At 40.5% G+C, this 26,552-nt stretch overlaps 1 protein-coding gene across 1 annotated transcript in view; it reads right to left on the bottom strand.

Annotated features, from left to right (window-relative positions):
- PAPSS1 (3'-phosphoadenosine 5'-phosphosulfate synthase 1) overlaps positions 1–26,552 on the bottom strand; it is a 103,085-nt gene that overhangs the window by 13,896 nt on the left and 62,637 nt on the right. The window contains 3 exon segments of the mRNA XM_027061997.2: positions 825–1,054; positions 18,870–19,034; positions 19,036–19,139. Coding sequence (XP_026917798.1) covers positions 825–1,054; positions 18,870–19,034; positions 19,036–19,139 — 499 coding nt within the window.

Genomic DNA, 26,552 nt, shown 5'->3' with positions numbered 1-26,552 from the left:
TCTCTCTCTGTCCCTCCCTCACTTGTGCTGTCTCTCAAAAATAAATAAATGTTTAAAAATAAATTTAGAATGTACTAACAATTGTTATTATACATAAATAAAAATTAGTACAGTTTTTCGTTAAAGGGACACAGATACATGTTCAACACTACCAATAATTTGTACTAAAAGCTTGTTAGTGTTTTGCTCCTCCTAAGATCTTTGAAGAAAGAAGTTACACTCTTCGTGGTCAAGAGCAAAGGCTCTGGAGTCACACTGCTTGGGTTCAACCACTGGGCTGCCATTTACTGCTCTGGGCCTTATAAAAGTTATTTGAACTTTGTATGCCTCAGCTTACTACTAATTTATAAAATCGGGATAATAGCACCATAGGATTGTTGTAGGGATTAGTTTAATGCCTATAAAGCAATTAGGACAGTGCCTATCACATAAGTGATTGCATAGATATTAAATTCTCTCAATACTAAGATTTTTGGGGCTTACCAGAGTAATCATCTCTACTACATGCTCCATAACATACAGTAGATATGGCAGAAATAGTCATGTCAATACTGCCCTTATGCACTCTACAACAAAAAAACTGAACCACTACATGCCATTTATATATGAACCATGAAGCATGAAACCAGATTCAATTTTTACTTCTACTCCTAACTGCTGGAATACTGAGAAATTAGTTTCCTTGGTTTGGCCTTTCTCTGAAATGTGTACAACAAAGTTTGTACAACAAAGTGAAGTTATTATAAAACTGAGACAGTACTTTAAAGCCCTGGGAGCAGCTTAGAGCACAAGGCGTTTCATAGATTTGTGACAATAAAACTTACTGTTCAGAGTCATAGTAGTCCATACGCTTCTTTTTCTTGTTGTAGGCTGCAACTCGAAAGGGAACTATTTCCAAGGTGATGAGCCCAGGGGCCATTGTCAGCACTTTGGCACCATGAGTTGGCTCATAAAGATCCTTCCCTGTTTCGGGATGAGGCATGCCAGCGGGGTCTCGTCCGACAATGTAAAAATTGGCTCCTGCAACCATCCGTGCTCTGCAATGCCACTGGACCTAGAATAAAAGTTTTCATACTTGAAACTATGCTTTTATGCCCATACTTAGAAGTAGTAAATGGGTAATAAATGTGTGCATACAGATGGTCTCAAACTTACAGTCCCTGACTTTATGATGGTTCAAAAGTAATATGCATGCAGTAGAAACCACACCTTTAACTTTGAATTCTGATCTTTCCCCAGGCTGGCGATAGGCAGTAGGATCCTCTCTCAGGATGCTGGGCTCACCAGCCACCAGTAGGCCATGCAATCAACCCACACACTTACCTGTACCCATAGAACCATTCTGTTTTTCACTTTCAGTACAGCATTCAATAAATTATATGAGAGAGTCAACACTTCATTATAAAATAGGCTCTGTGTTAGATGATTTTGCCCAACTGTGCTCATGTTAAGTGTTCTAGGCACATTTAAAGTAGGCTGGGCTAACCTAGGATGTTCAGTAGGTTAGGTGTATTAATTGCATTTTTGACTTAATGGTATTTTTGAGAGGCCTGAGAAAATTGAAACTTAAAAGCTTAAGTTACAGGAAACTGAAACCTAACCAAGCTTAGCCAGCTTGTTCCGCTTCTGTACAATTGCTTGGCGCGCCCATGTATTCCTGATCAATCATTACTGCCTGGCACATCCGTATATTCTTGATCAACCATTGTTACTTGGCACATCCGTGTACTCCTGATCAATCATTGTTGCCTGGCACATCTGTGTATTCCTGATCAATCATTGTGATGCCCGTACCCCCGGTTGTAGTCTGACCTAAAGGCAGGAACCAATCGAATACTGTTAAGTGTCCAACTTTAAACACCAACCAATCGCAGCTCTGTAACTGTGGAAAATTCCTGATTTCCCCATGACTTGTTTGTACCTGTCTATAAAAGGGGTGTAAAAACCTCTCTCAGGGCCTCTTGGCGTCACCAGCAACGGGGGCGGAGAGGTCCAGGTTCGAATCTGCAATAAATGACCCTTGCTGCTTAGCTTTGACTCTGGACTCTGGTGGTTCGTTTTTGGGGGTCTCTTAGACTCTGGGAGTTTCATTTTCAACTTATGGGTTTATCAGGACATAACACCATCATAAGTTGGGGAGGACTTGGACTACTTATACAATCAATATCAGCAGGAAATCTCAACAAATTTAAATATTGTCCTCTTGGGAAGCTAGAAACAAAATTGGCAAGCCCTCCCTGCAAAATCTAAAAGTATGAATGTGTACAGACGTTTATGTACATGTATTTATAAATATTTTTGACTTAAGAAACAAGTAAATGTATATGCATATATATGTACGATTTTAAAAACCACTACCTGCCATTTATATATAGTTTAAAACCTAATCTATTGCAAGTCAGGGTAGCGGTTGACCCTTCGAGGGAAGAAACTGGAAGGGGCTTCTGGGATAATGATAATTTTTTTTCCCAGTTTTACTGAGTATAATTGACAAATAAAATGGTATATATTTAAAGCATTCAACATGATTTGATATACATATATACTGCCAAATACTGACCACAACCAAGTTAATGGACACATCTATCACCTCGGAGTGTGTGTGTGATGAAAACAATTAAGATATACTCTCATCAAATTTCATATATACAGTACAGTATTATCAACTATAGTCACTGAGCTGTATATTCCAAATTCAGAGCTTGTAAGGTACACACTCTTCTTTGTTACACTTGAATAGGTTTTTAAAAAGCTATTGGATTTCAATTATATGAATACTTACATAAACTGGTACTGAGAAACCCTACAGCCAAGTGACTACTACCGAAGATGCTAGGTAAGAATAATAGCAAGGGTTGGTTGTGACCACACAGCCATGCTGCATCCAAAACCAGCTCTGAAGCTCTGATGCATTCACAGTAGTGCTTGTTTAAAAACAAAATTAGTTTAACACCCAGAAACATGGAACTTTAGAAGCTAAAGTAATTTTAAAAACCATTTTAGCCATGTAAGAGATCATCATTCTCACTAACATTTGAAGAAACGAGCGCCCAAAGGTTAAGTGACTTATCAAGAAAGTGCAGAGGAAACCCAGTCTAGAAATCTGTTCTCAGCTCCTGGGCACTTGAGTGGCTCAGCTGGTTGAGTGTCTGACTCCTGATTTTGGCTCAGGTCACGATCTTACAGTTGTGGATTGATCAAGACCTGCGTCGGGCTCCATGCTGGGCGTGGAGGCTGCTTGGGATTCTTTCTGCCCCCTCCCTCTGCCTGTCTCCCACATGCACACGCACACACACATGCACACTCTCTCTCATAAACAAACAAACAAGAAAAAGAAAAAGGAAAAGAAAAAAGAAATCTGGCCTTGGCTCCCTTTCAGTGTTAGGCTCCACTACTTAATGATTTACAAAACCATTTCTGCTGTATCTGAAAATAAGATAAAAATGATGACCACCCACACATCATTGTCCTTTGATCTCTCAATACTCTGATACCAAGACATACTTTTATTGAAACAGTTTAGAAAGTGCAATAGCACAAGGACAATCCCAGACCCCGTACCTGAAATGATCACCCTGAGGAGTTCCAGCTTTTTAAGCTTACTGATATTTACCTCTGTGTTTCTAAGGTTTCATTTTTAAGTAATCTCTACACCCAACACTGGGCTCGAACTCCTAACCCCGAGATCAAGAGTTGCATGCTCCAAGCCAGCCAGGAGCCCCTACCTCTGTGTTTCTAAATGGCATGTGTATACTGCTGATCTATTTCATTTTAGATATTATATTACTTCTATGTTATTTCTATTTCCTACTGTGATGATGCTTGACTCACTCCATTGTCCTTATTCCCTACCCCATTTATCCAATAAATATGGTGATATCATCACTGTTGGTGAAATTCATTTGTAAAATGGTAATTACAACTGTATTTATCTCAGAGTTTCTAAGAAAAGTAATATGGGGAAATGTAAAAACTTAGAATAGTACCTGGTATAAAGTACACAGTAAATGTCACCCATTATCATCTTTATTTCATCCCCCTCCTTGTACAACTGTTTGTTTTTCCTATAGTAAAAACTGTCTTGATTTTTTTTCACTCACTTATTTTCCCAACTACCTGTATTTCTATGTACCTTATACTATCCTTCCTGAGCACATAGTTTAATATAACCCTCAGTATATCTTGCAGTGTGGCCATGTAGCAGAGATTTGGTACAAAAAATAAGAGCCAGGGTACCTGGGTGGCTCAGTCGGTTAAGCGTCTGGCTCTTAATTTCAGCTCAGGTCATGATCTCACAGTTCATGAGTTCAAGACCTACATCGGGCTCTGCGCTGAGAATGCAGAGCTTACTTGGGATTCTCTCTCCCTCTCTCTCTCTCTCTCAAAAGATATAAACTTAAAAAAAAAAAAAAAACAACCAAGAGACCCAGAGTGATGTGTACCACTTCCAAACAAGGACCATTCAAAAGCTGCCTGTGCACTATTCTAGTTCTCTTTCCCCATATGCTAGCTAAATAAAGAGGACCCCAAGGTCCTATATCTCTTCTACTATTCAGCATTACTACAGTTTGCAACAAGCTGTAATAGTTCTGTACGAACAAGATGACAAAACACAACGATAAAAGACTTGTGTTCCTCATAGACACCACCTCTTCCTCCAACCACCCTGATTCAGTCCTTCATGAAAATACTGCTCACTCCTCTCTGCCCCTTCACTGTAGATGCGACTAGTTCAGACTCAGAATTTTTATCAAAGGGTCAGTCAGAATCAAATCATCAATGAACCATTTTGCAACTTCAGTTAAATGGAAAATCATTTCAGCCTCATGCAAATTAGCTACTGCTTACAGAGTTAAATTAAAAGACCAATCTACATTCTCTGAATTTAGGTGAACTTACTTTGCTCATTAAATGTTTATGTCTAGATACTTGAATCATTCAGGTACCAAATGGTTTATGAACAAGGAATGTATAGCTTAATTTTAATATGTAAGGAAGCTCAGATCATTTAATCCAACCCCCTCTGCCCTTTTAAAAGGAGAGGAAACCAAACCCAGAAAAATCAGTATCTTACTGAATCACAAAGCATATTGGTGGCAGTGGCCAGTTCTAATTTTGTCTTATAAAATAACCAGAAAATTGAATTGCCTCTTCGAGTTCTTCTAGAAATTAAATGAGTAAATTAAATGTAAATACAACAAGCATGGACAGAGTCAACACTATCCTGCAAATAACCTGAATGATTTCAATTTATATTCTAGTGAATGGTTTCCCTATGAGAATACTTTTAGCATTATAACAACCAGGAATGAGCAAATCACATGTAACACTTCCAAGAATGACTGGTGTGAATCAATTTACAACCCACTGAAAAGGTACAATATTTTTCAGTCAAGAGAATCCAAGTCCGCCCACAGCCATCCTATATCCGGTTTAGGAACACAGGCTTTAGAATCAGGCTGTCCTAGATTTAAACCATAGTTTTGCCTCTTAATGATGCAATGTCCTTAGTTGATTTCCTAATAGAAGCCTCAATTTCCATTTATAAAAATGAGAGGGTCGCTGGGGGACTCAGTTAAGCGTCTGACTTGGGCTCAGGTCACGATCTCACTCATGAGTGAAAGCCCCGCGCTGGCCCCTGTGCTGACAGCTCAGAGCCTGGAGCCTGCTTCAGATTCTGTGTCTCCCTCACTCTCTCTGACCCTTCCCCATTCACGCTATCTCAAAAAAAAAAAGGTATAAAAATGGGAAAGATAATGTTTAACACATAAATTGATGGGAGATTTGAAAGCACTCAAGATAGCACCTGACCCTCAACAAAGGACAATCGCAAACACCGCTGCTTCTAACTATTACTCTGTGAAACAGTCCATGACAATCCCAGTTGCATTTAATTGCTTCCTAACCAGTTTCTAAAGAAAATTCATTTGCTCTCTGACAAAGAGGACATGCTGCCTAGAAGGTAGTCACTAAAACCCAGTGAGAGCTGACTGGGTCTCTCTCCAGCACACCGAGGTCAAAGTGTATTATTGTGTTCTTATGCCCAGTGGCAAGCATGTTTGGAATACTGAATGCATACCGAAGAAGGAATAGAAGATGAGGTCTACAGGTTTCCTACAGAGCCTTCTAAGGATCCATAAATGGCCAACCTAACAGCAAATGACTTATTTTCTGCTTTACTTGCATCCGTGTGCCAAACACAGATTGGCTTTTTTCCTGATTACAAAAGTAATTTAACACCTATGTGGCAAATAGTGCTGGTTGCCTATACAATAACTGATTTCTCTTTGCCCTTATCTATTTCTTGATGACAAAAACCTCACTCTAGAAGATGAAAACGACAGGCCCTTCCTTGCCATACAGCGTGGGCATCTGAGCATATAATGCAACCTCTGGGGAAGTCCGCTGGAAGACTTCTGAAAAAATTTTTCCAAATAAAATCCTCAACTCTTACCTGAAAATATATTTACTTCATCTTTATTTTTGTTTGAATACAGAATCCTATAGATTAACAGGCTTTCTGTTTTTCTCTTAAAGACGTCACTGCATTGTTTCTACTTCGTATCGCTCCTGAGAAGTCAGACCTCCTTGCCCCCATCACTTTGCTTTTAAGGCTCCTCTTTATATCATTAATTTTCAGCAGGTTGACTGCTTGTGCCTAAGTGTGGTTTTCTTTGGATTTATCCTTTCTAAGATTTATTAGTCTTCTTGAATTTGTAGGCTGATGTTTTCCATCAATTTTGGAAAACTTTTAACCATTTTTTCAAAAACCTTTTCTGCCACGGGCACCCAGGTGGCTCAGTCGGTTAAGCATCTGGACTCTTGATCTCGGGTAGGTCTTGAACTCAGAGTGAGGTCCAGCCCAGCAGTGGGCATGAAGCCTACTTTAAACAGCAACAACAACAACAACAACAACACCACCACCACCACCACCACAAAAAAACCTCACACCTTTTCTGCCACATTTTTTTCTCTCTCTCCTCTTTTCAGAACTCCAATTACACATTTGTAAGATGGCTGGATACTGCCCACAAGTCACAGAGGCTCTGCTCATTTTTTTCCCCATCTAATTCCCTTTTTCTTTTCTCAGGTAACTTTGAGTGACTTCTAGCTCATTGACCTTTTATTCTGCCACCTCTAGTCTGTATTTAACTCCATACAACAAATGTTTTCATTTCATATCTACTTCAGTCTTTGAATTTCCATTTGATTTTTTTTTATAGTTTCCTTTTTTTTTTGAGATTTCTTATCCGTTAGACCATATTTGCTTTAACAAGTTTTAATGCTCTTAACTGCTAATTCTTACATCAGCATCATCTCAAGGTATGTTTCTAGTGACAGTTTTATTCTGAATTATAGATCACCCCTTTCTGCTTCTTCATATTTTAAACAATTTGTTACTGCAAGCTGGACTAGCACATGATTTCTTCTAAGGAGTCTGAATTGTGTGGTTTTCCTTTAAAGTGTCAATAGCTTCATTCTAGCCCACAGGTAATTTACTGGCACTTCTCATTTTTTTGAGGCTTTTTTTTAACGTTCATTTATTTTGAGAGAGTGAAAGAGAGTGCACAAGCTGGGGAGGGACAGACAGAGAGGGAGAGAGAGAATCCTCAGCAGGGTCTCACTGTCAGTGCAGAGCCCAATGCAGGACTTGGATCCCATGAATTGTGAGATCATGACTGGAGCTGAAATTAAGAGTCGGATGCTTAACCAACTGAGCCACCCAGGCACCCCTTCTGAAGTTTGTTTTTAATGTTTTTGGGCATGTCACTCTAGGTTTTTGTGCCAATTATCAATCAGTTGTCTCTCAACTCCAAATTCACCCTTCAGTACTTGTTCTGAGACAACAGATTGAACTCTTTTAACACTATGCTCTCTGTAAAGAAGAAATGCTTAGTTTTATCAGTAGAGGGTATCAGAGACATTGTAGTAGGAAGGGGTTGTCCAAGCGGCCTGTGTATGGAGGATATGGGTGGCACTCGGGCCCATGGGCAAGCCCAAAGTACACAAGCCTTCAACGACCTCAAGCCCTAGCCTGAGCCCAATGACCACCTCATTGCTGCCCTCCTAGTGCAGACACTGGTGCATTCCAAGCCTCTCAGCAGCAGTAGCTTTCTGAGTCCTGCCATTCACCCACCCACCAGCCTGTGCTCACCCGTGCCCCAGAAAGTTATTTCCTGCATCCACCTCAACACAGCTATCACACTCTGTGCACTGCTCTGGCAGCAAGAGGGCTCCCTCCCAAAGTCCTGACCCACTCAGCACTGGTCTGTCAGCCTCAGCTAGCCTGTTCATCAGAGGGTTGTTTCCTGCTTTCTGGTTTCTGTGAACCAGTTATGGTCCAGACAGTCCACTGAATTTCTCCACCATGTGGTGGGATGAAACCATGCTTTCTCTTTACTTATTTATGGGGGCGGGGGGGGCAGAGAGAGAGGGATAGAGAATCCCAAGCAGGCTCTGTGCTGTCAACGTGGATCCCAACGCGGGGCTCAATCCCACGAACCGGGAGATCATGACCTGTGCCAAAACCACAAGTTGGACACTCAACCAACTGAGCCACCCAGGCACCCCTAAACCATGCCTTTTTCAATGAGGTCTGAAGCCCAGCTTTAGGGAGGGGGATTTCTTTTCTAAGTTTATCTCTACTTTTGTAATCTGCCTCAACCCTAGGGTACCCTTCAGAGTTCACTTTACATTTTTATAATTACTCTTCTATTGAAGTCTAGTAATTCTTTAAACTTCCCCTGTTCAAATTCTACCTAATATTGAGGTCCAACAATTATCTCACTTCACTTTCAAGTAAGGTTTGAGAAGTGTCTTATCAAAATTTTACACAGACTATGGACTACTTAGAATCAATAACTATAACTATATCAATAATCAATAACTATAACAGATATCAATAACAGATATTTGCTTAGAATTTCCTCCCAAAGTACATTGTGGGGGCTAAGGTTTATTCAAATCTTTAATTTCTATATCGTAATCCAAGTCAGAATTAATTAAGTTTTGCTGTTCAATAGTGTGAATAGGGAAGTAGTTCATAATTCAAATTATAATTGACTCAAATTACATTTATCTATGCAAATATTAATCCTATAATGCCTGCTCCTTGCCACCCTCATAGATTTATTAAGATATCGTGTGACTAATGAACCAAAAGATTATTGATGGACACAAACCCAAATTATACATCTCCATACACACTATTTATATTTAGGCAGATGTGGGTGGAATCTAAGTGATCAGCAGGACACAGTGAGCCCAGCATCCTCGTACTCCGCCATCTTTTCTCTCTCCCATACACAATATTTATAATGTAAATACCTTAGAATTGCTCTTGTCCCATACTGCTCATCCCAATATGTCCATCTTACCCAGAAAAGTGTCACATATCCATTTACTTTTCTCTTACCCATTTTTAATTGACATCCCTTTTGACAAACATAAAGTCCATTTGTTCCCTGACTCCATTAGAAAAATAGCAGCCATCACCTATCCCCCTACTCTCAAACCTGGCAAAGATTTTGGTAAATTTTATTTTCAGGAGTTTCTGAAACAAAAAATGAACAAACTTTCCAAATTTAAAATTATATTATCGGGGTGCCTGAATGGCTCTGTTGGTTGAGCGTCCAGCTTCAGCTCAGATCATGATCTCATGGCTCGTGGGTTTGAGCCCCACATCGGGCTCTGCACGGACAGCTCTGCTTTGGATTCTGAGTCTCCCTCTCTCTCTCTCTGTCCCTCCCCTGCTCGCTCGCTCTTGCCCTCTCTCAAAAATAAACATTTAAAAAATAATAAAAAATAATAAAAAAAATAAAATTACATTATAAAAATATATAACTAGAAATACCACCTCTTATAATAATACCACAACTCCTACCTACACCATCCTCTCCTGCCCCAGTTGAGAAATCCCACTATCCCAGAAGCCTAGCAGATTAAGTATATATGTTCAACTTTTCTTATTAAGAATATTGAGAATAAGTTGAACAATATATGGCCAACTTAAGTGACCTATTTCTTTATATATTTATACCGACATTTGCTTTTAGAGAAGTGTAATAAATTTTATCAAAGTCAACATTCCATATAGCAAAACTCAAATACTCAACTGGTTTATAAAAGAACAGTAGGCACAGAAATGATTTTCTTACATAAATGTGCAAATTTTGTTTTCCAGACTATCAAAAATGTACTTATCTTAATAGTACACAAAAATTCTTTAGAAAGTCAAATCCATGATCTACTTTTGTTGGGTAAAAAGACTACCTTCATTCATCTCATGAATTGCATGTTAAAATACCCCTCTCTTCTTTGTACGTTAATCACTCAAATATTAATCTATTTTCTTGAAATTCCCAAATCATAGTGGCTTGCCTCCTGATTTCTCAGCAGTAGACATCATTTTATATGCAGTAGGCATTTATAAATAATGCTGTCCTGGTTGAGCCCAGCCTTGCCGAGTGGGAGGATTGGGGAGGGGAAACTCTCCCATGGTGGGTGGGAGTAAATCCACCATGGCCCAGATTGCCCCTCTTGCTCCTGCCTGTCAAACCCAGGGTCCCAAAATTTGCTTTTAAAAAGAGACCAAAGAGCTTGATTTGCTTCTGCCTCTCCACTCTCTCAGCGAGTATTATTTTAAGGAACCAAAGGTGGTAAGGCACTGGAAAACATTTCATGAAGTCCTTTACCAGGGTCAGAGAAGATCAAAACAGGTACCAATTACTGAGCTCTTCCTAATATGCTAGTCACTGCACAAAGTGTTTTATAAATATTATCCCATTTTATATATACAGCACATTGATCAGTTACTATTCCTGTTTTATAAATAAGTACACTGGTAACTTAGAGAGTTTTAGTAACATGTCCAAGGCTGCAAAATGAACAACTCAGAGATCAAGTATTATTCCTGGGCATCTCCAGCCCCCAAATCCATGCATACCTATTCTTACTGAGCCCTTATACCGTGTCAGGCCCTACAGTAAGATGGAACGCCAGCAGAAAAAATTCTAGTTAGCACTGTATTTAGGAAAGAAACAGTGTAGATTACATAATTGCAGGAAACCTCGGAAAACCAGACTAACAGACAATATTAGAACATGATGCTGCTTTAGTAAGAAACCAGAACAGATGCTGAGCAGAGAATCTATAGAAAAATCAGGAGAAAAAAAAGGATTATTTTCCACCATGAAAAGCATCCTAAAACACTTATAAAATTTAATGTCTCTGAATTAAATTAGTAACTTCAGTTATCAAGAAACTATATATAAGCTAAAAATATATAAAATATCAGACTATACAGATCCTCAAAATTATTATTTTTTTTTTTTTAGGTTTATTTACTTTTGAGGGAGAGAGAGCGCACACAAGCGGGGAAGGAGCAGAGGGTGGGGGGTGGGGGACAGAAGATCCAAAGCAGGCTCTGCGGTGACAACAGCAAACTGAATGTGGGACTTGAACTCATGAACCACGAGATCATGACCTGAGCCAAATTCACATGCCCAACCAACTGAACCACCCAGATGCCCCTCAAAATTACTTTCAAAATAAAAATACATCAACAGATTCCAAATGTTTTTGTGCAACAGACCCCACATCTGCTTATCCAAAAACCTGAAATCCAATTTTTCCCAGCTTTATTAAGATATAATTGACATACGACACTGTGTGAGTTTAAGGTATACAACAGGATATATGTACATTTTGTGAAATTACAATTAGGTAACACATCCCTGTGAAAAATCAAAAACCCCAAACGCCGAGCTTTTAAAACTAATTTAGTCATAAAACCTGATCAAAACTGACATGAAATTAGTTACAGGCTCTACTGATCCCACTCGGTGTGAAGAGTCATTCACTACAGAAATATTAATGTGCTTTATATCCCAGGGGAATTAGGTAATACAAGACCCCAAAGATTCTGGATAAGAGACTGTAAGCCTGTGTTGCACTACTCTAGAAACATGTATAATATAAATGAGAAGACAAAATTATCAAAGACCCCAGAGAGGATCAAAGTTTATAATTAAAATTTGGGAGTCTATGGCTCCTATAATTAGGCTCAGATCTCAACAAGTAATGTCCCTTTAGGTTGTTGGAACTCTTAGAAGTGCTTACAGGGAGAACAGATGTATATCCTAACAGACATCCTACTTACACTGCAGATCCTGGTGCGAAGCACCGACTAATTAAATAAACACACTGGCATCCAGGTGGCAATATGCTCCTACTGTCCCCCACGTAGGGCATCTGCTCATTTACACAGAAACAGTTTCTATTAAGGAGTCATTTACTCATGCATGGATAACTTCCACAGGAAAGAGAAATCGCTACCTCCAACTGTATGTTTCCTCCGAAATTCGACTGGTTAACCTCATCCAAATGTCTTAAACCAAGGATGTAGCTATTAGCTGCACACATTCACATTCCATAATACATGGGACTTTCAGCACTCTCATGCATTTATTTATCCTTCACAAAAATGGACTTAGTATTTTGTGAGACAGGACAACCACAATTTCCTACAGTCAATGGATACCTCACAAAAATGAAAATGCACGCACATAACACCTTTTCAGCATTAGAAAAGTAACTCTCGCTCCACATGCCTCCCCCACCCACCCAATTCCTAAAATGGAATTTAGGAATCAAGCCATTAAATCTTTACAGACTGGAAAATCAGGGACATCCTGTTGATAACCAAACAGGCTTAACAGCTGCTCACTGCTCTAAAAAGCATTTGTGCTAGGGAAACAAATCTGGTACCAATGCCTTCTAAATGACCTACAGAAAATGATTAAAGGAAGAGTCATTGTTTTTATTTTTTTATTATTATTAGTTGGCAAATAAGCATTACTGGCAGACTTTTTCCTGATGTCACTGGAAAAGCTATAAAAAAATGAGTGTTTTTTTAATTACAGAAAAAGTTTTCACTTAAGGCTGTGAATAAGCCAAATAAGTCAAACACTCAAGGGGGGGGGGGGGGTGCACTTGAGAAAAAGAAATAGTTTTCTTAAGTCACTCAATCTAACAGTTTACACCCTGCCAGGTCATAAACAGTAAAACATTTAAGGGGTTTAAAATACAAAGGTGTTTACTAGAACTTCTAGTTTGTTCTTTAAAAGTTCAGAAGTTAAAAACTGCCCCTTGCTCAGGTACCAGATCAGTGCTTCCTGACAAGAGCCACACCCCTTAGCTTATAACTAATACTCCAGATAGAGATCTACAAGGCAGATACAACTTTAAGGTGCTTTTATACTCTTCTAGAAAACGTGAGAGCTCTGTGCAGGCACCCGACTTCTTTGCCCTCCCACCCACTGGCAAAGCACAGGCCCCTTAGGGACTTTCGGGCAGCAAGGAGCTCTGGAGAAGAGAACAGCAGGCCACAGTTTCAGCACCACTCTGCAGTCATGCTGGTGAAAGATCTGACTCGCTTTTTGACCTAACTCTAGAGAGGCTCCTCTAAGCCCTCAGTGTCCTTCCATGTACAGCTCGTGTGACCCAGCTTTAGCAAAATTCTTGCCAAGTCAGGTTAGCCAAAACTCTCCATCCTCGACATGTGATCAAATTCTTCTTCCTCACCTACACCCCCCAACCAAGTGATACTGGATCAGGTGGCCTACTTCAGCAAGAATCCTGCGACGTCTGCTTAACTGGAATCATCCCTTGCTCATAACTTCTGATGTTTCCTCTTGGTAATTTTCTATCCACTGACTAGCCCCCTCCCAACCACCTCCCCACCCTTTCCCCACTACCACCCACTCTGCCCTTTGGCTGTCAATCCCCACTTTAGCAGTATTCAGAAGTGAGCACAGTTTTATACTGGACTCTTTTCCCTATCGCAATAGTTCCCGAATAAAATCTGCTTTTACCACTTTACGGTCCCACTCTTGATGTTCTCTGATGGACCACCATTGCTACTTGGCCTCTCTGAGCTTCAATAACCTCATCTGTAAAATGAGAACAAAGCTGTCTCATTGAGTTGTTGTGGGGATGAGGTTATACAATGTAGGCAAAGAATCTATTCAGTGTGACAGACACACACCCAGGCACTCAAAAAGTGGTTATTTTCATTGTCTTTTTATTATTTATTTTCATGTTCTTTATATATTATCTCAAACACCAAAGGACATTCCAAACCAAAGGACATGAAGTCTGTTCCAGAGGAGGTCACCCCTCCGAAGCTGAAATTCTAGGACTTCACACAGATTGACAAGTGCCCTGAGGTATACAGGCAGCTCCCATGATGTGGGGACAGAATCCTAGGGGTGTTGAGAACTTGCAGCAAAGCAGTTTGTTATTGTCTTTAGTAAAGACGGTTGATATTATTATCATGTGCTGTCACCAACCAGGCAATGTATTAAATGATTTACATCATCCTATCCACTCCTAACAACAACAACAAAAAGATAGGCAGATATTACTAATACCATGAGGCAGGTATCATAAGAATACAAAGAGCAAGAATACAGATGGACAAAAATATCTCACAACCCACAATTCTAGGCTGTGATGAACAAAAAATAAGTTTGAAAGCCACTGTGTACAAGTTCCTCTTCCAATGAACACCAGACAGGGCCATCTGACCTCACTGTTTTGGGACTCTTATAGGATGATTTAAGAATTTATTTCCAAACTCTTTTTCAAAACATATGTGGCCACCTATTTCAAAACATATTTGGGGGTGCCTAGGTGGCTCAGTCAGTTAAGCATCCGATTCTTGGTTTCAGCTCAAGTCATAATCTCATGGTTCATGAGCTCGAGCCCTCCACGGAGCCTGTTTGGGATTTCCTCTCTTTCTTTCTCAAAGTAAATATTTAAAAATATATATTTTAACAATATACCACAAAACTAAAAAAAAAAAATTTTGTGGAAGTTATAGTACATGGCCCTGGACCCAGACTATCTATAGACTACTGTGTGATCTAGAAAAGTTTATTAACAGCTCTACCTCAGTTTCCTCATCTGTAAACTGAGAATTATCATACCTACCCTCTTAGTGTTACTAGAAAGAATAAGTTAGCTACTACACATAAAATCCCTGAAATGTTGCCAGGCAAATACAGTAAAAACTCAATGAAAATGAGCTATTATTATATTCCATTTCTCAATCATTGTATATAAATACAACTCATTTCCCACTTCTCCATTTCTTCTCCAGTAAAACTGGCTCAATGAAAACATTTTTGAGGTTGGCTAAGAAGTAGTAAAGTATTATAAAATGTGAGGCTAAATAGGCTAAAGGAACAAACTGGCTAAAATGGGAGAGAAGAGATAATCATGTATAGTGAGGACATAACTTATTTTCTCACTTGGGAGAGTAGAATGGTACAACCACAAGGGAAAACTGATGGACAGCATGTGCTGAAGCTGAACAAATGCAAACCCTATGACCCACCAATGCTAGCCCTAGGAATATACCAACACAAATGTCCATGAAAAGACATGCACTTAAAATCCTCATACTAGCACTATTTTTTTTTTTTTATGTTTGGTTATTTTTGAGAGAGAGCCAGGGGAAGGGGCAGAAAGAGAGGAGGACAGAGAATCTCAAGCAGGCTCCACACCATCAGGGCTCGAACTCACAATCTGTGAGATCATGACCTGAGCCAAAATCAAGAGTTGGATGCTTAATCAACTGAGCCACCTCCAGGATTATTCTTTTTTTTTTTTTTATGAAATTTATTGTCAAATTGGTTTCCATACAACACCCAATTTTTTTTCCAGCATTATTCTTAATAGCAAAGCACTGGCGACTGCCCAAATGCTCACCAACAGAATTGGGTGCAATCGCACACAAGTACGGTAGTACTTAGTGACTGTACTAAGAATAACCACACACGATGTGAGTTTCAGAAACACAATGTAAAGTGAAAGAAACCAGATACAAAAAAAGTATATACTGCATGATTTCAGTTATAAAAAGGCTGGACTGGACGTTGTGATGCAACACTTGGGTCCCCCCAGGAAAAGAGGACTCTTTCCTAGCTTCTGGGAGAGGGGCAAACACACACCCAGCAGCTGTCAGCCTTCTTCAGAAACTGCCTCTGCAGAAAAGAGCAACAGTGGCCAAGGGCATGCCCCTTCCCTGGGCAGCCAATCACTGGTCAACACAGGGGCGTCAGTGACTATTTCTTCTGCAACATGGAACATCTCTGAGGGCCTTTCCATGACTCCATAGGGTCAAATCAGGCTTCCGCTAAGACTGAATCACAGCTCAACTTTTCTCTCTACCCAACCCCACTCCCTTCCTCTCTCTCCTCTTCCATGAGCATTGATCCCAAGGGCTCTCCCTAATAAATTTCCTGAACTCTAACCTTGCTCTCAGAGTCTGCTTCCCAGGGTATCAACACTTTGGCACAAGCAAATTGGACCCACGATGTAAGAAGTGAGGATAGCAATGACCACCTGGGCGAAAACAGGGAGGGAACAGAAGGACAGGAAGGACAGCATCTAGGGTGCAGATTAATAATCTTTGTTTTTTAAAGTCTGGATGCTGGCCGTATAACTGTTCAAATGGGAGAAATTCATTGAACCATACATCTGTAAAACGTGCGCTGCTTCCTACGTATGCTACACTTAAACATGAGGTTCAAATAAAATAAGACAAACTAGAAAACGACCTGGAACAGACCCTTTAAAGAACATTTAGTCCGACCTCCCTGTGCACCAGTTAAATAATCATTTATTGTGCATTTAAATGTAACCCAGAGAAGTCCAAAGAAGCCTAACCTGAGATTACAAACCAACCGGTGGCAAACCACAACCATGCCTGGACCCCCCGGCAGCAGGCTTGTAGTGTCTTCACCAGACAATGCCCCGACGGTTAGCCACAGGAGTCTAATCTGAGGCCAAGGAAGGGCCTGCTGCAGCCAGCTCACCAACAAGTCAGCTATGCTTGCCAAAAACTCAACCCTTAGATAAGCCAAAATGCTAGCTTGCACCCCAAATGTACCTTTACATACCTTCACCTTTGAATCTTCCATAAGAAACAGCCCAGGTTCTGAAATCAGAAGATGTAAAAACCTTTCCGATGTAGACAAAACAGCATGCTTCCATCCTCTGTTGTGTTCTCTCAAGAAAGCATAATCTGTTTTTACCATAGCTGGCTGTTTTTACTACTTATCCTCTCAGCCTCCCCTTTTTAAAAGCAATTTTTGGTTTATTTAAAATGTCATCTCTCTCCCCCTTTTATATAAGGACAAAGAAACGAAACACAAAGAGGACAAAATATATCCTGAATTGGGATGGTAAAGCCCTTCCCTTTCCTAGGTAGCCTATTCCTGACGCTGGTCGCTTGGGTCACTCCCATTTTCAAAACCACTCATCCAAACTCCGCAGTATTTCAGACCAAATGATTCCTTTAAAATGATGATGAAGACAGCACCAAAGGAAAGGGTGTGGAACTACTGGAACAAAATTCATTACTTTTTCTCAAAAACAATTTAATCACTCTTTGAGATATAAGAACTAAAGGTCGCAGTGGTCTCTAGGAAACTTAAAGGGTGATCACTGCCCCATTTTCATGAACGTTTGATACCAACAAAGAGAGAAGAATATGAGGAGTTTTATCTACTGAAGTTCCAATGCATTATTTACATTGGATCTAAGAGAATCAAATACATTTTAATCTTTCAGCTTTTTTGTTATGATTGTTTTATCTTTGTCAGTTTTTCTTGGATAAAGAGTAAGAGTGTACAACCCCACAACTAAGTTCCAATGAAAATTTTTAGGCTTGAGCCTAAACAGCCAAACATGCTTGGATTTCCTAAACGTTTTTGGAGGAAGACATCACAGAATATACACAAATTATTTAGATCTTTTTTAAAAGGGTTTGCCTCCCAAGTAAATATAAATAAATTGATAATGTGCACTTCATCTTGAAAATTCAACAAGAAGCTGGCTAGGAATTTGCCACATACTGTTTCTTAGGTCATTCATTAACTTTTTTCATCCATTCAACAAAATTTTTTTTTAATGCCTATTCTGCCTTGAAGCAAAAACCTGATTAAGTGCTCTTCTATATGTATGCTCATAAAAAGATCTCAAAACATTCTTTTTGCCCACTAAAGAGAACTCCAGAACCCTCCTCCCACCAAATATCAAGAAGTAATTTTGGGGCACCTGGATAGCTCAGTCAGTTAAGTGTCTGACTCTTGCTTTGGCTCAGGTCATGATCTCACAGTTTAGGAGTTCGAGCCCTGCATCAGGCTCTGCGCTGTCAGTGCAGAGCCTGGTTTGGATTCTGTCTCTCCCTCTCTCTCTGCCCCTCCCTAGCTCATTCTGTCTCTCTCAAAATAAATAAACTTAAAATATTTTTTTTTAAAAAAAGTAATTTACTTCCTGACTCTATTCTGCTCCAGTCTTTTATAAACAGATGAAGAATGTTTTCTGAGAATTTTTTAAAAGGTACCATGCTTACCTTCCCACTAAAATACCTGTGGCCCTTCCAAAATTTAGAAGCTACAAAAATCAGACCAAATCTGTTTCCAGGGAAGAATGACAGTACTTTGTCAAAGGACTAAGATGGGTATTATCAGAGCTCAGTCTGTAACCTAGCCAACAGTTTTAAGGGGTACCTCTGTCACACCTTCCCAAGCTCACTGAGCCATCTATCTGCAGGGAATGTTCCCTCCTTCACAAAACTGGGACCAAAAGCCACAATAAGAGCAAGAGAAGTCTCTGTCTTCTTGTTCACAGAAAGGCTGCTTTTCTGGGGCCACCTCTAAAGAACATTCCCAACAGAGCATGAGAGTACTCCAGGCAATGACTGGAGCAGACCAACAGATCAGAGAAATATCCACTCTAGCTGTATTAGTAAATGTGATTTCAACTGTGCTGCAGTTCAAATCTTAAAAGCAGTCTACCTCAGTTGGCCCAGCGTACATCATGGGAGATGGGAAGATGGCCACCACTGTTGTTTCTGGATTCAGGACTCCTTCTTCCAGTACTGCAGCATGCTGCTTCATACGCCACATCAAAGGGACATCATCATCCTTGGTCCAACCCCCAAGAGGGTGAAGGAGAAGGACATGGGCGCCGATAGCCCCTCTCTAGAAGTTGTTTATGGGTATCCTGCATTAACAGAGCATGTCCATTGTGCACTGGGTTGCGTAATTGAAATGCAAAGACAGCATCTGAAAAGAGAATTTCCAGAGTCAAGAATACTACTTTTATAACAGATTACCTTCCAAAGGATAAGCAATTCTTCCTAAAGCTTGATGCTTAGGATTAAACAAACATACATGCCCACAATCAGAGACTGGTGAAAAACATATACTGCTTTGACCTTTTACTCCAAGGCAACTTGACCTCTATTTCTGCTATGTTTTTACTTTACAAATTTTACATGCCTGAGGATATGTAATAGAATGGTCATGGATTTACAACAATTGCTTTCTGCATTCATGGGGAACGAGAATAATCACCAGACTTTCTGGTCCCAACATCCTGGTTCAGCTGCTCACAATGGATATAATTTCTTGGCCTGTGCCTTAATTACCCACCAGGTCAATCCCTCCACAGTACCTAAGACACTGCATTATTAAAAGGAGACAGGAAGGTAGAAAAACTTATAGTTTAAAAAAGTTACTTACTATCCAAATGTGCTCATATACACTGATTAACTTTGCTTGACTAGAACCCTATGTTGTTTTGTGATGCCAGGTCTAGATTTTGTATTACAGTTTTTAGCAACAACACTATCCCTCACAAGAGCCATTGCTATTACCCAAGCAATGAAAACTCCTAGACTAATTCTGCTTACAACCCTGCCTTTACTCCCACATGGAGCTTGCTAACAGGCTATGTTCTTAGAAAGCATGGTTCTTTGGAGTCATAGAGAAATTTCACAGAACAGAGTGGTGAACCCAGTTAGAAGAGCTGTGTGTTTTACTGCCCTCACAACATGTGGTAGAGCATCAAGCCATGTTGGTTGAAGCCTGACTCAGAAGAATATCTTCCCCTCTTCTAACAACTGTAAGCCAAATCATACAATGTCTTCCCCAATCTGTTCTGAATTCTGTCTTCTATCATGATGACAAAAGGCCACAGGAGGAAATTTGTGGCACCTTATTTGACCAGCAGTTTGCATTTTTTTGAGCGCGGGGGGGGGGGGGGCACACATCCTGCGATATTCCAAGATTTACAGCATTATTGTTATGCTTTGAAGTTGTTAGGTTACCTTTTATACATGAACAAGGCTGGTTTTCACCCATGAAATAGCTGATACAAGGTACAAAGAATAAGAAAGTCTTGATACAAATATATGAGCATTTAAAACTATTCTGCCTCAAGGAGATGGGAAGAGGGTACACACCTGAAAGTTTTTCTATCCTGAATTCACTTCAAATTTTGTTTTATATATGGATATAAAAAGATCCCCAAACATCCCTTTGACCATTAAGTAAAACTCCAGAATTCCTCCTACTCTGGGAGCAAGAAGCAATTTTACCTCCTGACTCTACTGCATATACTCTAGTCCTTCATAAAAGGACAAATGAAGAATGTATATATTTCCCCACTTAGGAGATTACTGCCTGACCTTACCCACTCTGATTCCGGCCTAAGTCTGGTCACTCACCTCTCTTCCCTTCACTTTATGCTGCCCATTCTTTATAAACAGCCTGATCTCAACAAACACACTTAGTAAGCATCAGTGAATCCTCCTCCTGGGCCAATGGGAGTCACTGCACTGATAGGGAGCGGGGGGAGACTCCAGACTCACACCTCAGGGAGTGGGGAGGACTCTGGGCCAGCACAAGCCTGCAGGACCACAGCCCAGGAGACCACCTGTTTGGGAGACTGCTTATATACAGCAAGGGAGGGCAAATACGTAAATATAGTAAGGATAATGGGAGCCAGGATTCTCAACTGTAGGAGATGGTGGCGCCTGGGTGGCTCAGCTGGTTGAGAGTCTGACTTTGGCTCAGATCATGATCTCACAGTTTGTGGGTTCAAGCCTGCATCAGGCTCGCTGCCTGATGGCTTGTCAGCCCAGAGCCTGCTTCGGAACCTCTGTCTCCCTCCCTCTCTCTGCCCCTCCCCGACTATTAAATTAAAAACATTAAAACAAAAAACTGTCGGAGATGGAAGACATAAATACGGGAAGGAGAAAGGCTAGAATAGACTATGCGGTACTGAATTAGGACTGAAAGTATCGGCATGAGCTCATGGTCTTCACCTATAAATGTGTGGGGTTATTTGTGTGTGTGTGTGTGTGTGTGTGTGCATATACATATACACACCTCTTAGTTCTGTCCACTGAAAGGTCCTGCAAGCAACCAATACCCAAGGACAATGAGCAAAACAAAAGCACAAATTTTCTATTCTAAATACCACTGGCAAAATGGCTGATTCTAGGGCTAGGGCAAGGCAAGTACAACATGAACTGGAACATCTTGTGTGTCATAAAGAAAGGAAGTGCTCAGAAAATGAGTGGGTAGAGCAACCAGTATGACCCAATGACTAACCCCAATGGCCAACCCAGGACAAGTTAAACACCAACGTAAATAATAATGCTAATGATAGTAATGAATTGTACCTACTGAGTAAAACAGGAATATGTGAGTACATAAAGAATAAAATCAACAAGGGGCACCGGGTGGCTCAGTCAGTTAAGCATCCGACTTCGGCTCAGGTCATGATCTCGCAGTCTGTGAGTTCGAGCCCTGAATCAGGCTCTGTGCTGACAACTTAGAGCCTGGAGCCTGCTTCAGATTCTGTGTCTCCCTCTCTCTCTACCACTCCCCCGCTCATCCTCCCTCTCTCAAAAATAAATAAACATTAAAAAAAATTTAAGAATAAAATAAATGAATAAACCAATGGGAGAGAATGGAATACTCTACCTTATGGCAGAAGGTCAACAAACAAATGTAGGAAGAATGACAATTAGAAAACTCACCACTTGGCAGTATCTGGTTTTTGTTTGTTTGTTTTGTTACTTTTTAGAATTTATTTATTTTTTATAATTTACATCCAAATTAGTTAGCACATGGTGCAACAATGATTTCAGGAGTAGATTACTTAAGCCCCTTACCTATTTAGCCCATCCTCCCCCCCCCCCCACAACCCCTCCAGCAACCCTGTTTATTCTCTGTATTTAAGAGTCTCTTAATGTTTTATGCCCCTCCATGCTTTTACATTATTTTTGCTTCCCTTAAAACTAGTGGGTAAAAGTTTGATAATAGGATATTTATAGTTTCAAAATCTCTCTCCAAAAATATTTCTTAGTAAGTACAAAATTTGTTAACTTTACAGCAGGAAAACCTGGCAAACACAATCTTAAACGAGAGAAAAGTAAATTTTTTTAAAAAGTTAATCTTAAAAAAAAAAGTTTAGGACAAATCAAAATTGTGATCCACCAAATATGATGCACTGAGAACTCACAAATGCTTCCAGTAGGATCTCTGACAAAATTGTATAACCTGAATCTAATTGTGAGGAAACAGCAGATAAATCCAAACGACAGACATTCCACAAAATAAATGGTAGGTACTCTTAAAAAATGTCAAGGTCATAACAGACACAATTCCAGACTGAAGTAGACTAAAGAGACATGTCTGAGTCCTGAACCAGAAAGGAAAGGTGGCAAAGAAAAAACATGATTGCTGTTGTTGGTTTTGCTCTAAAGGACCTTCTTAAGACAATGGCAGCATTTGAACAGAGTATATGGGTTTGACAGTGTTACATCAATATTCTTTGCCAGAGTTTGACAAGCATGCTATGGTTAGGCAGGAGATTGGAATTTTTAGGAAAGGCATGTAGACATACTAAGGGATAATGAGGCATCCCCTCATGTCTACAACTTTCAGACAGAGTGAGAACAACAAAGCAAATAGAGTATAATGTTAGTAGCTGTGGATTCTGGCTGAATGTACAGGAATTTCTGATACTATTTTTGTAATTTTTCTATACATCTAAAATTATTTCAAAACAAAAAGTTAAAAAACGTAAAAAATTATGACAAGAGACATATGAAGCAAATACAATGTGTGGACCTTATTTACATTCCGATTCAAACAAACTATTAAAAAAAGTGACTACAAGGAGGGGCACTGGGTGGCTCCATCAGTTAAACACTAGACTCTTTTGGGGGGGGATTTTATTTATTTTGAGAAAGACAGATACAACGCAAGTAGGGGAGGAGCAGAGAGGCAGAGAGAGCGAATCCCAAGCAGGTCCTGACCTGGGGCTCATACTCACGAAACTGTGAGACCATGACCTGAGCCAAAACCAAGAGTAAGACGCTTAACTGACTAAGCCACCCAGGCGCCCTAAACATCTGACTCTCACAGTTTGTGAGATCAAGCCCCACGCTGGGCGCAGTGCATAGCCCCAGAGCCTGCTTGGGATTCTCTCTGCCCCTCCCCCACCTGCGCGCGCGCGTGTGCACACACACACACACACACACACTCTTTGTCTCCCAAAATAAATGAACTTTAAAAAAAATTTCAAATTTGGGGTGCCTGAGTGGCTCAGTTGGTTGAGCGTCCAACTTCAGCTCAGGTCGTGATCTCACAGCATGAGTTCGAGTCCCACGTCGGGCTCTGTGCTGACAGCTCAGAGCCTGAAACCTGCTTCAGATTCTGTCTCTGTCTCTCTTTGCCCCTCCCCTGCTTGCGCTTGCTCTCTCTCTCTAATATAAACAAACATTAAAAAAAAAAAAAAAAACCCTTTGGGGGCACCTGGGTGGCTCAATCGGTTAAGTGTCTGACTTCAGCTCAGGTCATGATCTCATGGTTTGTGAGTTCGAGTCGTGCGTCAGACTTTGTGCTGTCAGTTCAGAGCCTGGAGCCTGCTTCGGATTCTGTGTCTCCCTGTGTCTCTGCCCCTCCCCCGTTCACACTGTCTCTGTCTCTCAAAAAATGAATAAACATTAAAAAAAATTTTTTTAATTAAAAAAAACCTTTTAATTAAAAATTTAAATAAATAAATATATATATATATATATATATATATATATATATATATATATATATATATATATATATATATTCCTGGCAAGAAACTAAACCCACTGTTCTACTGGTGGCTCAAGGGTCCACACCAACATAAACTCACACTGTCAGATGGTGTTTGCAAGATGAGGGTGCGTTAGCACTGTGCTCATTAGCTTCTGTCCTCCTTAATTAGGAACAGGCATCTATCTTTGAATAGGGCCCCTGGGTGATATATCTCAGGTATGACCACTACATGCCTAGACTTCAATCAGATCAAATCTGATTTTGTAAAATCACCATTTGGCAGGATTATTTATACGACAGGATGTGCAAAAGGAAACATATAGAATAAACGGTCTCAAAGACACATATTTCATAGATCCTTATAATTTATTATCTATGCAGGCTTTCTTTCCAAAAAGAATTAATCTAGCTCCACACTGAACATTTAACAGATAAAGTTAAGACAGATGACTCAGTAAAAATGCGTTAGCGGCATATGAAGGACTTTACTGCCAACATTTCTTCCAGGTAGAATTATTTCCTTACTATCCACTCCTCAGAAATCTATCTGCCCATTTTTTCTTGCCAATATTACCAGGTCTTTCCTAAACTTCTAGTCAATCTCTTCTAACTATTTATCAATGAATTACACAAATGGCTTTAGCTGTTAGTCGCAGGCTGTATTTTCATCCCTACCATCTGGTTTGTCCACTAGAGAACTTACCTGGATGAACAATATAATAGGAATACCTGATCCACTGGAAGCTGACACCCCAGGATATTGTCCCAACTAACACAACCCCAATGCATCACTATTAAATTTTCCTCCATCAATTTTCCATCAAGGATGGAAAAAACAATTATGAGCCACTATGGACCTGGGGCCACTAATACTTATAGCAACTGTCATTATTGCCTCACATCCTCATCCTCATTTTCTAAAGGACAATGATTTTCCTAACTGTGACACACAATGAGTGTCAAATATTTGCCTTTCTACTTGTAATTCTTTATGGCTTAGTTTAAGACTGTTTTAACTGTGTTTGAAAATGGGAGATGATCTACAAGATGACTAAAATTTAATATTTATACTTCTGATTTCCATCTCTTTCTAGACCTCTGTCTTCATGTTCCTGGAAAAAGACCAGGAATTCTATAATCTTGACTTCTAGAAAGTACACTGTGAAGCTGCTGACACCACGCATAAAAGCAAACTTTTTCTGTAAAAAGCCAGAGTGAATCGTTTAGGCTTCACAGGCCATGGGGGATTCTGCTGTAACTATGCCAACCCTGCCAAAGTGGTGCAAAAACAGCCACAGACAATGGATAACCAGTGAGTATGGCTGTTTTCCAATAAAACTTTATTTACTAAAACTGGCAGCAGGCCAGATTTGGCCCACAGACTGTTGTTGACTGACCTCCGACAGACAAATGCAACGTGGCTGAGACGTCTACAGAGCACCACAACCAAGCTGACTGGTGTGAGCCAAAGTGTTAAGACAGGAAAGCAGAGATGTGTCTGGGGAACAGAGAATCATTCACTTTGCCAAAGGTGGATATAAAACCTGGCACAAGATTATTACGTAGAATTTCGAATGCCAGGTTAGGAAGGATGCAGCGTACTCAACAGGGGTCATGTTTTAGAGAAAATGGGTCTCCACAGGACTGTGCGGGATTGACGTCGGAGAAGGTACAGCAAGAAGAGAGACCACGAAATTAGAAGACTGCTGCTGAGGAGCATGTTCCCACACTTCCATGTAAAATAAAACTTCCACCAACTCTTCCTCACGCTTCATTTATTCCTCCCCCAGGATTCTGACAGGCTCGTCTGACAGACACAACCTACGCGCTGGGGAATGGAGTCACACTGTGGCCACAGTGAAGGCAGGCGAACCCCTTCCCTCAGACCTCTCCCCATCCCGCGCCCCCCATGCCTGAGGTCACCGAGCGCTCCATGTCAGTGGCTCCTGCATCTGCATCCTCTGACTACAACTCACCCCTGAGCTCCAGACGGTCTCCCCAGCTGCCTCCTAGCACTCCACAGGCACCTGAGTCTCCGCTCCTGCTGACCTCCCTGCAGGCTCTATTCCCGCCCTCCTACACCACGTGCAGCCAATCAGTGAATCACACTGTCCCCAGACCTCAGCTCCACTTGCTCCATTACAGCTGCACACATCAGCCTTCACTGCCCCTTCACCAGACACGCCCCCTCCCCCATCCAGACTCCGTGCACCTGCCAGGGCAGCGAGAGGCAAGGAAGAAACCAGTTTGGGGACAGGACAGAAATTCTGTTTTAGATATGCCTTCCTGAGGTAACAATGGTGAAACTGGTCCTACCCCCAGGAGCTTACAATCTAGTCAGAGGAGGAGAAGCAAACATTCACTAATCAGAGGAGAAGTGTATGATAAAAGGAATACAGGTCCTTCAACTCCAAAAGAACATGATTATATCTTTGTCTTCAGAAGATACACCTGGTGACCGTGTGAAAGATCAAACGATGGAAGAAAAGAATGGGACCGCATTCATTTACTTAACCAATTCTTTCCCGTTGTTACTTAGTGAATACAAAACTCCTGCCAAATCCAATAGGCACTTTCTTGTTTTAA

The sequence above is a fragment of the Acinonyx jubatus genome, chromosome B1 (assembly GCF_027475565.1).
Source record: "Acinonyx jubatus isolate Ajub_Pintada_27869175 chromosome B1, VMU_Ajub_asm_v1.0, whole genome shotgun sequence".
NCBI lineage: Eukaryota > Metazoa > Chordata > Mammalia > Carnivora > Felidae > Acinonyx > Acinonyx jubatus.
Note: the sequence above shows the minus strand (reverse complement) of the source record. Positions and strands in the feature narration are given on the sequence as shown.